Source organism: Opisthocomus hoazin, chromosome 7 (assembly GCF_030867145.1).
Source record: "Opisthocomus hoazin isolate bOpiHoa1 chromosome 7, bOpiHoa1.hap1, whole genome shotgun sequence".
Taxonomy (NCBI): domain Eukaryota; kingdom Metazoa; phylum Chordata; class Aves; order Opisthocomiformes; family Opisthocomidae; genus Opisthocomus; species Opisthocomus hoazin.
Window position 1 is genome coordinate 62,080,399 of NC_134420.1, and position 13,049 is coordinate 62,093,447.

The 13,049-nt window shown below is 44.7% G+C and overlaps 1 protein-coding gene across 1 annotated transcript in view; it reads left to right on the forward strand.

Moving 5' to 3' along the window:
* The first annotated feature begins 2,739 nt into the window (after window positions 1–2,739).
* The window catches only part of DYNC1H1 (dynein cytoplasmic 1 heavy chain 1), a 45,991-nt gene continuing 35,681 nt past the window's right edge, over window positions 2,740–13,049 (forward strand). The window contains exons 1-12 of the mRNA XM_075426550.1: window positions 2,740–3,080; window positions 5,669–5,756; window positions 6,961–7,134; window positions 7,358–7,613; window positions 8,529–8,715; window positions 8,902–9,173; window positions 9,312–9,539; window positions 10,056–11,132; window positions 11,372–11,551; window positions 12,163–12,312; window positions 12,527–12,673; window positions 12,820–12,960. Of these exons, the coding sequence (XP_075282665.1) occupies window positions 2,810–3,080; window positions 5,669–5,756; window positions 6,961–7,134; window positions 7,358–7,613; window positions 8,529–8,715; window positions 8,902–9,173; window positions 9,312–9,539; window positions 10,056–11,132; window positions 11,372–11,551; window positions 12,163–12,312; window positions 12,527–12,673; window positions 12,820–12,960 (3,171 nt within the window). The 5' untranslated portion in view covers window positions 2,740–2,809. The remainder of the gene's footprint in view (window positions 3,081–5,668; window positions 5,757–6,960; window positions 7,135–7,357; window positions 7,614–8,528; window positions 8,716–8,901; window positions 9,174–9,311; window positions 9,540–10,055; window positions 11,133–11,371; window positions 11,552–12,162; window positions 12,313–12,526; window positions 12,674–12,819; window positions 12,961–13,049) is intronic.

A 13,049-nucleotide genomic window follows, 5' to 3' on the forward strand; every position in this document is an offset into this window, starting at 1 on the left:
TGGCTCCATTTGCTGCAGTAGATAAGGATGAAGGAATACAAAGTATCTTACATACGCTGGCTTTTACTTGCAAGTAGCCTAGCATTTTAATATCAGAATCCTAGACTTGTTTTTATACACAGAATCACACAGAATGGTCGGGGTTGGAAGGGACCTCTGTGGGTCATCTGGTCCAACCCCCCTGCCAAAACAGGGTCACCTACAGCAGGCTGCACAGGACCTTGTCCAGCCGGGTCTTGAATACCTCCAGAGAAGGAGACTCCACAACCTCCATGGGCAGCCTGTGCCAGTGCTCCGTCACCCTCAGAGGGAAGAAGTTCTTCCTCATGTTCAGACAGAACTTCCTCTGCTTCAGTTTGTGCCCATTGCCCCTTGTCCTGTCGCTGGGCACCATTGAAAAGAGTCTGGCCCCCACCTCTTGACACCCACCCTTAAGGCATTTATAAGGTCCCCTCTCAGCCTTCTGCAGGCTAAACAAGCCCAGCTCCCTCAGCCTTTCCTCATAAACCATGAAGTCTTGGTGCATGTGGTGGTTTCTGGTTGGGTGAGACTTGGGGTTTTTTGACCCTACTTTCTCTGAATTCAGCAGCAACGTATTAAATAATTACTTGAATTCTTATTTTCTTTTCCCTACTGCTTTCTCTTCCCTACTTCTTTAGTCTACTTTCCTTGTTTGTATTTTTTCATGGCAGCAATTTTACAGTAATGAAATACTGTATCTTGCTTTGTAAGCTACAAAAATTTTGTGACATTTTGGTGCAGCAGATGACAGCTGTTTTAGGAGAATGAGCATGCTAGCACTTGGAACCATAGCTTGAGCTAACCTCCTAAGAGATGCCAAGTTACACTCAAGACGTATCTAGGTTGCTTAAGAGTCTTCCCAACACTCTTCTAATGAACATCCTCAAGGCCAGGATGTTTATTTAACCTGTGGGGTATTTTTGGAAGCTTGGTCTGTACTGACACTTAGTGGAGGGGTGTAAGAAGTAGTAGTTCTCCCCCCATTGAAAAGCAGTCAGGCAGGACCAGATATGGGGTAGCCTCAGTGGAATTCAAACAGCCCAGCAAAGATGGTTCTTTTTTTCATATGAAATGTGATCCGAAAAGACAACCTACATGTTGAAGAATGATAGGGTGTGAGCAAACTAGACTTCGGAAAGTGAAAATAGGTGAGCATTGTATTAAGCACTACCTCAGTAAGCATATTCTGTAAATAGAATATTCAGGTGAGTACCACTTTTTTTCTTCATCAAAAGCAGAATTTATGTTTCTAGTAAGATGATGGGGGCAATATTAGATGGTTTTGATCGGTTTTCAGTGAATCACCTCTATTGGTTCTGGTGCTTGTGGTTGAAACTTGGTTGCTGAATAGATCATTTTCCTTCCAGACAAAAAAGTTTGAGATCTCTTGTTAGTTAAGAAATCAGTGTCTTTTCAAAGTTAGACTGGATTCCTAAAACCCTTAGGAGCCTGCTTGCGCATAGGCATGCTTTTTCCCCAGGAGGAACGGAGGAGCTGTGGTATGTGTCTGGGCTTTCTGGATTCCTAGTATCCTAGCTGGACACAGACACTTTACTGCTGAGTGGTCCTTGCATAGTGCCTTACAGATTGGGACTTACCCCAGCTCTCCTCTTTCTTGTGCAGTACATCTGAGCAGGTCCTGGGCCTGTGGGTCTCGGCGTTTGCCTGGGTGTCCACCTGAGGCTTTCCTAAGGCACGTGGGGTTCAGAGGCAGTTTTGTATGGTTGGTTTGCTTATTTTTTGGGGCTACATCCCCTTCTCCATCTCTGTATGAACAAAAACTGGGCGTTTTCAGTTTGTGGACCTCCCAAGGGCCCCAGTGTACTGTTTGGGAGTCACTGGAGCTGCTCTGAAAGGTCACTGTCGCCTCCCTCTCCCAGGCAGCTTCACACATGGGGGAGGGAGGGGATGAGGAGGAACAGGGTTGTCTATCCCGGTGACAGTGAGCTGAACTCATCTAGAACCTTAGCTTGGTCAAACATGCACACTGGGGTGGAGCAGGCACCTGTGGGGTAGCTGTAGAAGAGCTTTAAAGATTTTTAAAAATGAAACGAGATCCTGAAGGGAAAGTTTCCTTCCGTGTTTTTTCAGTCTTGTGCTTCTGGGAAAGCCTCACGAAAGGCTGAGACTAATGGTTTGGGTGCTGGATTCCTGAAGCTGTACTGAGCTGGGTTAATAAAGCACCCGCGGCACCAGGGTCGGGGGCTGCTCGTCCCTGAAGGGAAGCCGTGTCTCGCCTGCCCAAGGGGGGTGACAGGCTCCTCTGCAGCTTTCGTCAGGGAATACCGCCATTCGCATCACCCGTTCTTACGGCTCCTGGGTGTATTTTTAACATGAAATAAACATTTTTTTTCTTCTTAGGGCAGCTAAGCCCCGGGGCTGCTTTGCCTTCCAGCTGCCGGGGCAGCAGCAGCAGAACGCGCCTCATCCGGGCCGTGCCGCCAGCGGGCCGAGGCGGGGGGCGGCGGCACGGGGGCTGCCTTTGCCTCGGCGCTCGGTCACCACGCTCCCCCGCCGCAAGAAACTGCTCGAATAAAGCGCTTGTTGGAGGCGCGGAAGCGGCCGCTGCCCGGGCAGGGCTGCAGGGCGGCCGCCGTGCGGAGGAGGCACCGCCCTTTCCCGCCGAGGCCCGCACCCGCCTCAGGCCGCCGCACGGGGCCGCGCCGAGCGCGGGAGCCGCCCCCTTGTCCCGGCGGCGGGGGGCGTGGCGGGCCGCCTTTCCCAGCCTTCCCCTCGGCGGCGAGGCGGCGGCGGATCGCGGCGCGGCTGCTGGTGTCCGTGCCTCGGCATGTCCGACTCCGGCGGCGGTGGGGGCGGCGGCCCCGGCGGCGAGGAAGGTGGCATGGAGGTGTCGGGCTCGGCGGTGCAGAACGTGGCCGACGTGTCGGTGCTGCAGAAGCACCTGCGCAAGCTGGTGCCGCTGCTGCTGGAGGATGGCGGGGAAGCCCCGGCGGTGCTGGAGGCGGCGCTGGAGGAGAAGGGCGCCGTGGAACATATGCGCAAGTTCCTCTCTGACCCGCAGGTCCACACGGTCCTGGTGGAGCGCTCCACCCTCAAAGGTGAGGCGAGGGCCCGGCGCACGCCGCGCTCTCAAAATGGCGACGCCAGCCGCTGCCCGATGCCAGCCGCCGCCCCGCCGCGAAGTGGGAGGGGACCGGACTGCCGGGCGGCCGCGGCCGGGGAGGCGCCGGCCTGCCGCACTGCGTGTGCGGCCCCTCCCGCGGGGCTTGGCGCTGCGCGGGGGCGGCGGCCGCGCTGGCTGCCCCCGCCCGGCCCGGCCTCCCCCCTTGTTTCTTTGTTCTCCGGGCCTGGGGCCGGAGCTGACGCGGCTCGGGGCCGATGCGCGGCGGGGCGGTGGGCTGGGCGTGGGCGCGGGGCTTTGTGGGCTGCAGCTGTAGCCCGTCCTGCGTGGAAAGGCACGGGAAGCGCTTCGTCAGCGGGCTGCGGGCGCTTCCTGCTGCGGCCTCCGCTCGGCCGGGGGAGCGACCTCCTCCCTGGCAAGGCAGATAACCGGTCTAGAACAGAACAGAACAAAAAAGACGACCCCAAAACCCTGGAGGAAAAAAAACCCAGACCTGAATAGGCCTGTAAAAAGCGCTATTCCGTGGTTAATTGAGCAAGATTCCCAAGTTCATAAATCAAGATGCAGAGTTTGTGGTGTCTTTATGTAGTTACCAGAGCCTGGTGGCCATTCATGCTGCTTGAAACGGTTTTTGGAAACCTCATGAAGTGCGGCATTAAGTACTACAGCTAAGTTGACTCTGTGACTTGAGAAACAGCTTTGTCATTTACATGTTGCTGTTACCGACTCCATTTATTTCAAAAATGACTTTTTAATCGTCAGAAAATCGGTTGTTAAATAGGTACTTATTGTCACAAAATCCAGACTAATGAACAATAATCAAATATAACTAGGCTTTATTAATAACACAGACTTTTACTATTAAACAAGACCTGCAGTCTGTATATGGCTACATGCCTGCCAGTCTGAGCTTGCAGAACTTTAATGTTAATGTTCTGGTTCTCTGGTCCTAGTGTCCTCTTGGTTCAGTCCCTACAGATGTATATCAAATCTTCATATAGTTGTACTTGCTATTGCATTAACATGTCAGCCACCGCAGTGCTGAGTTATGGGTCTGTGCCCTGCAGCTCCTGTGCACCAAGGGACACTTACACGAGGTTCTTCCAGTCGCGATTCACTGTGAACTTAAGATGTTGCTTAAAACATCCTGTCTTTGTATATCTTACGCCTATTTCTGCTGATTATCCTTCTTCCCCTTCCAAAGTTTGAGACTTCTTTTTCAGCAGGGATAACAGTAGAATTTTCTAGAGAGGAAAAAAACAAGTCATTATGAGTTCATGATACAGCATTTAACAAGGCTTAAAGAAAATCCATTGGCTGCTGATAGGCTGTGCAGATGATTTCTAAATTTCTCGTATGTCTGGCTCATGAGGTTGGTTATCCTTAGATTGGGTTGGAACTAATGAAAGATAGTGGTAATCAGTTAGCTCCAGGCTTGTCACTCAGATATTGTTATATATGTATAGTTAAAAACAAGTTGAGACAATTATTGCATGTTTTGGAAGCTGAGTACTAATTTACTATGGGCAGAAGGCATTTTCATCAATGTCTTCTGGTTTAATAACAATTACTTGGGGAGAGTGGATTTTCTGATTGGCAGCCAGTCTTCAGACTTAACAGATTCGGAACCTCTGGCAGCGTATGAAGATCTTGTTTTCTCTGACACTGTTAAAAACAATATTATTATTGGTACTTATGCATGGACTAGATAGTATGAAGTAAATTATTGATTACAAATACAATAAAACAGAAACCATATTTCTGAGTAATGGAAGCTGCTATGCGGTATCGCTAGCTGCGCAGCCTGCCAGCAGCTTTCGTAGGGGTTCCTGTGGTGTCTAGTGCGGTGTTGTTCTGTGTCTGGGGTTCTGGTGCTCGGGATCACAAATGTGACATTCTGATGCTGTATCTCCAGCGAAGGGCCAAATTAAATCAGAGCAGGACAAGAGTCTGCAGTATTGTGCCCAGTCAGAGTGTGTCCCCTGACAGGGAGTAACCTTCTGCACCGAAATCACTGCATTGCAGCACTGCATCCCCAGCAATTACGTCATCTGTGATAACATTGGCTGTGGTAATGCCCAAGTACTTCCCATGGCTTGGGTTTTTGTTTTGCTGGGAGGTTTCTTTGTTCAGAGGCTTAATTTCTAAATCACTTTTAAATAAAATTCTGAAAATACAGAGCAACCTATAAAAGAAAAAAAGCAGCTGTTTAATGTTCTCACTAAATGTAGTTACCGTGGTAGTGTATCTCTACAACTAAATTCACATTCTGTATCACAGAAGATTTCTGTCTGCTTCACGAGCAGAATGTGGGTTATAATTTGCTTATTGGAATGTTTTATCGAGTTTTTTTATAGCAACCTACAGAGCTGTGTTAAAAAACAATGAGCCCACTCTGAACTTGAGGGATATTGCAAAGCTAAATTCAATTTAAGCTATTTTGCATAACAAGTTGATGTAGAAATTAAAGGTTAGAAAATAGTCTGATAATAGCAGAAGATGGTTGAGAGAGAGTGGCAGATGCCTTAGAAATAAAATACTTCTTACATAGCATATGTTTTGCAGAGGACGTGGGAGATGAAGGAGAAGAGGAAAAAGAATTCATTTCTTACAGTATCAGCACGGACATTCATTATGGAATAAAATCGAACAGGTGAGTTAGTAAAATAGATCTTGACATTTCTAACCTATGAAGGCAAAACCTACACAAGTAGATTTACCTAATTTACCTGTAAATTTACCTCCAGTTTACCTAGTGCTTCATGCGGTGTTTTTATTCAGGTGGGGCAATGGCTTTTCAAGGTGGAGGCTCTGATAAAACAAGGGTGTGTTGTGAGGCTGAAAGCAATAGACTTAGGACTTATGGCTTCTTGCGGTTTAATCCCGGCCAGCAGCTAAGCGCCAGGCAGCCACTCACTCACTCTCCCTGCAGTGGGAGGAGGGACAGAATTGGAAGGTTAAAAGTGAAAAAACCTGTGGGTCGAGATAAAAACAGTTGAACAGGTAAAGCCAAAAGTCACACACATGAGCAAAGCAAAATGAGGGATTCACTTACTACTTCCCATCAACAGGCACTTGTTCAGCTATCCCCAGGAAGTCAGGGCTCCATGACGCGTAACGGTTACTTGGGAAGACAAACGCCATAACTCTGAACGTCACCCTGCACTTCCTCCTTCTTCCCCCTGCTTTATATGCTGAGCTTGATATCATATGGCATGGAATATCTCTTAGGTCAGTTGGGGTAAGCTGTCCTGGCTGTGTCCTGTCCCAGCATCTTGTGCACACCCAGCCTACTCATTGGTAGGGTGGGATGAGGAGCAGAAAACGTCTTGACTTTGTGTAAGCACTGCTCAGCAACAACTAAAACATCCCTGTAGTATCAACACTGTTTCCAGCACAGATCCAAAGCATAGTCCCATACTAGCTACTATGAAGAAAATTAGCTCTATCCCAGTGAAAAACAGCACATAACTCTGAGGTTAAAGAAACATTTATTAATTTGGCATACATGCAAACATAACATACACAACTTGGGTTTGGTGGTCTTTGGTTATGTTTGATGCTTACGTATTTGTCAGTTACCTTAATGTGTGTTTGACGGTGAAGCTTCATAAGATGTGTGTCTATTTAGCATGCCCATACTGCAGTCCTTACTGATAGCAAAGTCTGGCTAATTACTGAAGTGTAGAGATGTATTTATTGGAAGACTTGTGTTCAAGTCTCTTGGAAGAAATATTATGAAGTATGATGATGCAGGTTAGCGTTTGATTCCTGTGACCTAAACTTGCAGTCAGATTAAAGCTATTCTAACTGTTAAGTTTCAAATGTTGTTGGTAACTCTCTGCTCTGTTCTGCAGCCTGGCGTTCATTAAGCGCACACCAGTGATTGATGCCGACAAACCAGTGTCTTCCCAGCTGAGGGTGCTCACTCTCAGTGAAGATTCTCCGTATGAAACATTGCACTCTTTCATTAGCAATGCTGTTTCTCCCTTTTTCAAGTCCTATATCAGAGAATCTGGCAAAGCAGACAGGTAATTCAGTATAAATACTGCACTTCTCTGCTAATGAATTGAAGTAGGTGTTTAACGAAAAAAATATCAGTGACTGTTTAAGGCAAAGTCGTGTGGAATTGTTTAAACACACAGTTGCATATGATGCTGTTGTTGACTCTGGGGAGGTAGTTCAGCTGGCTTAAATGTGTTGTGTATGGTTTTTGTTCTGGCTTCCTATAAGGAAACATCTGTGCTTTTTCAGGGATGGAGATAAGATGGCGCCTTCAGTTGAGAAAAAGATTGCAGAACTTGAAATGGGCCTCTTGCATCTGCAGCAGAATATTGAAATTCCAGAAATCAGTCTGCCAATTCATGCAACCATTACCAATGTTGCCAAGCAATGTTATGAACGTGGAGAAAAACCAAAGGTTACAGATTTTGGCGAGAAGGCTGAGGATCCATTATTTCTCAATCAGCTACAATCTGGAGTCAACCGCTGGATTAGAGAGATACAAAAGGTAAAAAAAAAAAACCAACCAAGTGCTAGACTATGTGGTAAGAACTTCTGTGTAGCTCTCTGTATCTTCCTACCAGTTTAACTGGTAAAACACTGCTCCACGCACAATACTCTGAAGATCTGAGGCTAGTTTTCTGAGTGATCAGAGATGCTAGTCTAAATTAGATGAAGTTTAGACTAGACTAAGTCTTGTCTAAATCTGGAGTCTAGTATAAATTGTTCTGCAAGTAGCTGAGAGCGTTACTGTTTTATCTCTATTGTAATAGACTCAAGTAACTGGCAGTAACCTTGTGAATTTTGTAACCATTCTTCAAGTCTTTACAGCAGATTGAGAGAAACAGGTCATGTTTCATTTTGTTATTTCCCCAGGTGGATCCACAGCCACTTCAGAACAGTTGCTCCAGTCCTATCTTGTAATCTCTTGTACTCCTGACTGTTAATTTTCAAAACAACTCACTGTTCTTCTGCTGTCACTCAGAAATAGCACCTCAGATACTACTCTGGGTTTTTTTTCCCCCTTCATGGGCCCAGTAAACACCTGTTGCTCATAGAAGAGCAGTGCCTTATCTTAGTCCAGAGCATGAGACATTTGTTCTCTTGCCTGGCTTGTCTGTCATTATCCAGAATACAGGCATTGATTAGGAAGGTGGACAGGTGACCTTTTTGGGCTATGCTGAAGATGTTACATGAAGGTCCTAAAAACAACTTTTAGGGCCCCTGTAATTAAACCTTGACTCTTGTTGCACTGCAGCTTCTACAATTCTTGCAGAATGAGTGCCAAAACCATCTAATGTTGGATCATGAAAACCTAGTAGATGTTATGTGTTTCAACTGTATTTAGTAACAGAACAACTTTATACAGTTGAAGCATGTAAATTAATGCTTTTCTCCCTCGCTTGTCTTTATTACTTTTAAGGTGACCAAACTAGATCGAGATCCTGCGTCGGGCACTGCCTTACAGGAAATAAGCTTCTGGTTAAATTTGGAACGGGCTCTGTACCGCATTCAGGAAAAACGTGAAAGTCCAGAAGTTCTTCTGACTCTGGATATTCTAAAACATGGCAAACGTTTTCATGCAACTGTCAGCTTTGATACAGACACAGGTAAATGTCTTTTCAATAGAATTTTTCACAAATGTCCTATGGAATTTAACCTGTTATGAAACTTCAGCATTGTGGTACAGAGAACAATGCTGTTTAGAGTAACCTTGGTCTAGTTAAAGCTACTGTCTTACAGATTTGATTAATGAAATAAAAAGTTGCATTCGAACTCTCTTCTCTTATATTTAGGTCTAAAACAGGCTCTGGAAACTGTGAATGACTATAATCCACTGATGAAAGACTTTCCACTGAATGACTTGCTGTCTGCTACTGAGCTGGACAAAATAAGGCAGGCCCTTGTTGCAATATTTACCCATTTGAGAAAAATCAGAAACACAAAATACCCAATCCAAAGGGCATTGCGTTTAGTGGAGGCTATTTCAAGAGACCTGAGCTCTCAGCTACTGAAAGTATTGGGAACCAGAAAACTAATGCATGTTGCCTATGAAGAGTTTGAAAAGGTATGTTCAGGGTTTTGCGGCGCTGGCAGCTGTATTTTCGCATTGTGGCACTGGCGGCTGTATTTTTGCATTGAGTAGTGACTTTAAGGAAGCATTTTTGTTTGGGAGCTAAAGTTCCTATTCTGAAATTCTCTTCAGGTAATGATTGCATGCTTTGAAGTTTTCCAAACCTGGGATGATGAATATGAGAAGCTACAAGTTCTGCTGAGAGATATTGTGAAAAGAAAAAGGGAAGAGAACCTGAAGATGGTGTGGCGTATCAATCCTGCTCACAGGAAACTCCAAGGTCGTCTTGACCAAATGAGGAAATTCAGGCGTCAGCATGAGCAGCTGAGGGCAGTTATTGTGAGAGTCTTGCGACCCCAGGTAATGTTCTTGGTTGTTACCAGACAGAAAATCTGTTCGGCTTCTTGAAGAGTGTTCAACTTCAGAGGTGTTCCTTTTTGCTTTAAAAAGTTACCAACGCAAAACTAATGTAACATTCAATTTCACTGTCTGCTTCCAGAAACAGTCTAGTTTTGAAGCCTTGCTAATAGGCTTAGCTGTAATTCTGACCTACTTCACACGCTACATGATTGTACTCATGTTAGTAGACACAGCAAGTCCAGACTTAACATAGAGGAGATTAATAAGTGTGTAAATACTTGATCTTGGCTAAACCACAGTGGAAAATGAGATTATGCTGCACAGTAGTGAAAGTTTGTAAAGTAACTGTGTTGCCCCATTCCTAGTGGAACTTCAATCTGAAACATGACTGAAAGATTGTTACATGTTTGATACTAATTTGTAGGGTTTTGCAATTCTTGTTAGAACAAATTGTGCTTAGCTATTTGTAGATAAATTTTGCAGCATCCAACTCACAAAACTGTGACTTTAATACAGGTAACTGCTGTTGCCCAGCAAAATCAAGGAGAGGTACCTGAACCACAGGATATGAAAGTGGCAGAAGTCCTGTTTGATGCCGCAGATGCCAATGCAATTGAAGAAGTCAATCTTGCTTATGAGAATGTTAAGGAAGTAGATGGATTAGATGTTTCCAAAGAAGGTACAGAAGCCTGGGAGGCAGCAATGAAGCGATATGATGAAAGAATTGATAGAGTTGAAACAAGAATAACTGCCCGTCTGAGAGACCAGCTTGGTACAGCAAAGAATGCCAATGAAATGTTCAGAATTTTCTCTCGGTTTAATGCCTTGTTTGTCAGACCTCACATTCGCGGTGCCATTCGTGAATATCAAACACAGTTGATCCAGCGTGTAAAGGATGATATTGAGTCTCTTCATGACAAATTTAAAGTACAATACCCACAGAGTCAAGCTTGTAAAATGAGTCATGTTCGTGACTTGCCTCCTGTGTCTGGGTCTATAATTTGGGCAAAACAGATTGACAGACAGCTCACCGCTTATATGAAACGTGTTGAGGATGTCCTTGGCAAAGGCTGGGAGAACCATGTAGAAGGCCAGAAGCTAAAGCAGGATGGAGATAGCTTTCGCATGAAGCTCAACACTCAGGAGATCTTTGATGACTGGGCAAGAAAAGTTCAGCAACGCAATCTTGGTGTGTCTGGTCGTATTTTCACCATTGAAAGCACTCGCGTTAGAGGTCGAAGTGGAAACGTCCTGAAACTGAAAGTCAACTTCCTCCCAGAAATAATTACGCTCTCAAAAGAAGTCCGAAACCTGAAATGGCTTGGTTTCCGTGTTCCACTAGCAATTGTCAACAAAGCTCACCAAGCAAACCAGCTCTATCCATTTGCTATTTCTCTCATTGAAAGTGTCCGTACATATGAACGAACATGTGAGAAAGTGGAAGAGCGTAATACTATCTCACTTCTGGTTGCTGGCTTGAAGAAAGAGGTGCAGGCTTTGATTGCAGAAGGAATTGCACTCGTGTGGGAATCATACAAACTTGATCCATATGTACAGCGCTTAGCTGAGACTGTCTTCAGTTTCCAGGAGAAGGTTTGTTTTATTTTTCAAATTTTGCAAAATTTTTACGTCTGTACTTCAGTAATATGTGGTTAACCAAAAGTGGAAATGGATAGCTGATGACATATTCTGTAGCTCTTTGGCCAGCTGAGTGGATCTTTGAGTACTACTAAAATTGATAGACTTGCTGCATCCAAATAAAGAGAAGTGACTAACCATTACTGCGTAGTTATTGTCAAACTAAACATCCCATTTTTCCTAAACCATTTTAGGTGGATGATTTGCTCATTATTGAAGAGAAAATAGACCTGGAAGTGAGATCGTTGGAAACGTGCATGTATGATCACAAGACTTTCTCTGAAATCTTGAACAGGGTTCAGAAAGCTGTGGATGACTTAAATCTTCATTCATACTCAAATTTGCCAATCTGGGTCAATAAGTTGGATATGGAGGTAGGTTTCAGATCAATGAGTAGTGTATATTTAGAGGAAGCATTTTAATCAGGTGCAAAACATTTTTTGATTATGCTCTTTTAGTTACCAGGAGAAAGTTCTTTCTCCCCATTCTCTGAAAATTTTGGTGCATTTTTTGGTAACCAGAAGTTTCAAGACCTGTTTGGTTTTAGCTGTTGACGTTTGGGATCAATGAATTCAAGGGAGGTTTTGTCCTTTGAAGAAAAGAAGCTCAATACAGCTTGACTGCCTGGGAGGTGCTGGGGAGTGAGGTAGATAAAGGGTGGTGAAAATTTGCTATGCCGGTAGCACTCTTTGCCTTTGTATTGTTTGTTTCTGCCTGTTGAGGTAAGTTTCAGGTTATTGGACAGTAGGCCAACTGCAAAGCAGTTAAAATTCTCCATTAGGACGGGAGAAGCTTTGAGTTGATATTTGGTGAAAGTCTACCAAAACTCTTAAACCACTACAATGACTTAGTAAAGGAGCACCTGGTTCTTTGAGGTGCCATAGTGTAGAATATATCTGACACTGGTGTCAGAATATATCAATGGCCGGGATCTTTATGCAGTGAATATGCAGCTTTTTCCTCCACTGTGGCTTATTTTCTTTAGATTGAAAGAATCCTGGGTGTTCGTTTGCAAGCTGGACTGAGAGCCTGGACCCAAGTTCTTCTTGGACAAGCAGATGACAAAGCAGAAGTTGACATGGATACAGATGCTCCTCAAGTGAGCCATAAGCCTGGTGGAGAACCCAAGATCAAAGTAAGTTTTGTTGCGGGGTTTTTTGTTTGTTACTTTTTTCCCTCATTGTCAATTACTTAATTTCTTCTGCCTTTGGTTTTGGAGGAATACTGGTCTCCTCCTATTTCAGTGCAAGCTGATTTTTCAGAAGTGTGTGCTACTTTTTTAAGTCCAAAATTCTTGTCTACATGTAGTATCTGCCAATGAAACTTGAGTGTGTTTACTGTTTCCACAGAACATTGTACATGAGCTAAGAATAACCAACCAGGTGATATACTTGAATCCACCAATTGAAGAGTGTAGATACAAACTTTATCAAGAAATGTTTTCTTGGAAAATGGTAATCCTGTCACTACCAAGAATTCAAAGTCAGAGATATCAGGTGAGTGTAATAAAGCTGTATCTAAGTCCGAGTGATTACTTTCACTTTGCAGTTAATTGTGCTTGATACCTTAGTGTGTTGCTCTGGGACTGAATCTGAGTGCCCTAGAAATTCAGGTATATCACATGTATAATCGCGGTTCTTAGGTTGGAGTGCATTACGAGCTGTCTGAGGAAGAGAAATTCTATCGTAATGCTTTGACAAGGATGCCTGATGGCCCTGCAGCTCTGGAAGAGTCGTACTCTGCTGTCGTGGGAATTGTGACTGAAGTGGAGCAGTATGTCAAGGTAGGAGTCAGCTGCAGCATTAGGTGGTGTCAAAAATGAACGTGGACTTTTCTCTCGGTTTTCATAAGGGGTAGGGGGTGGACACATGT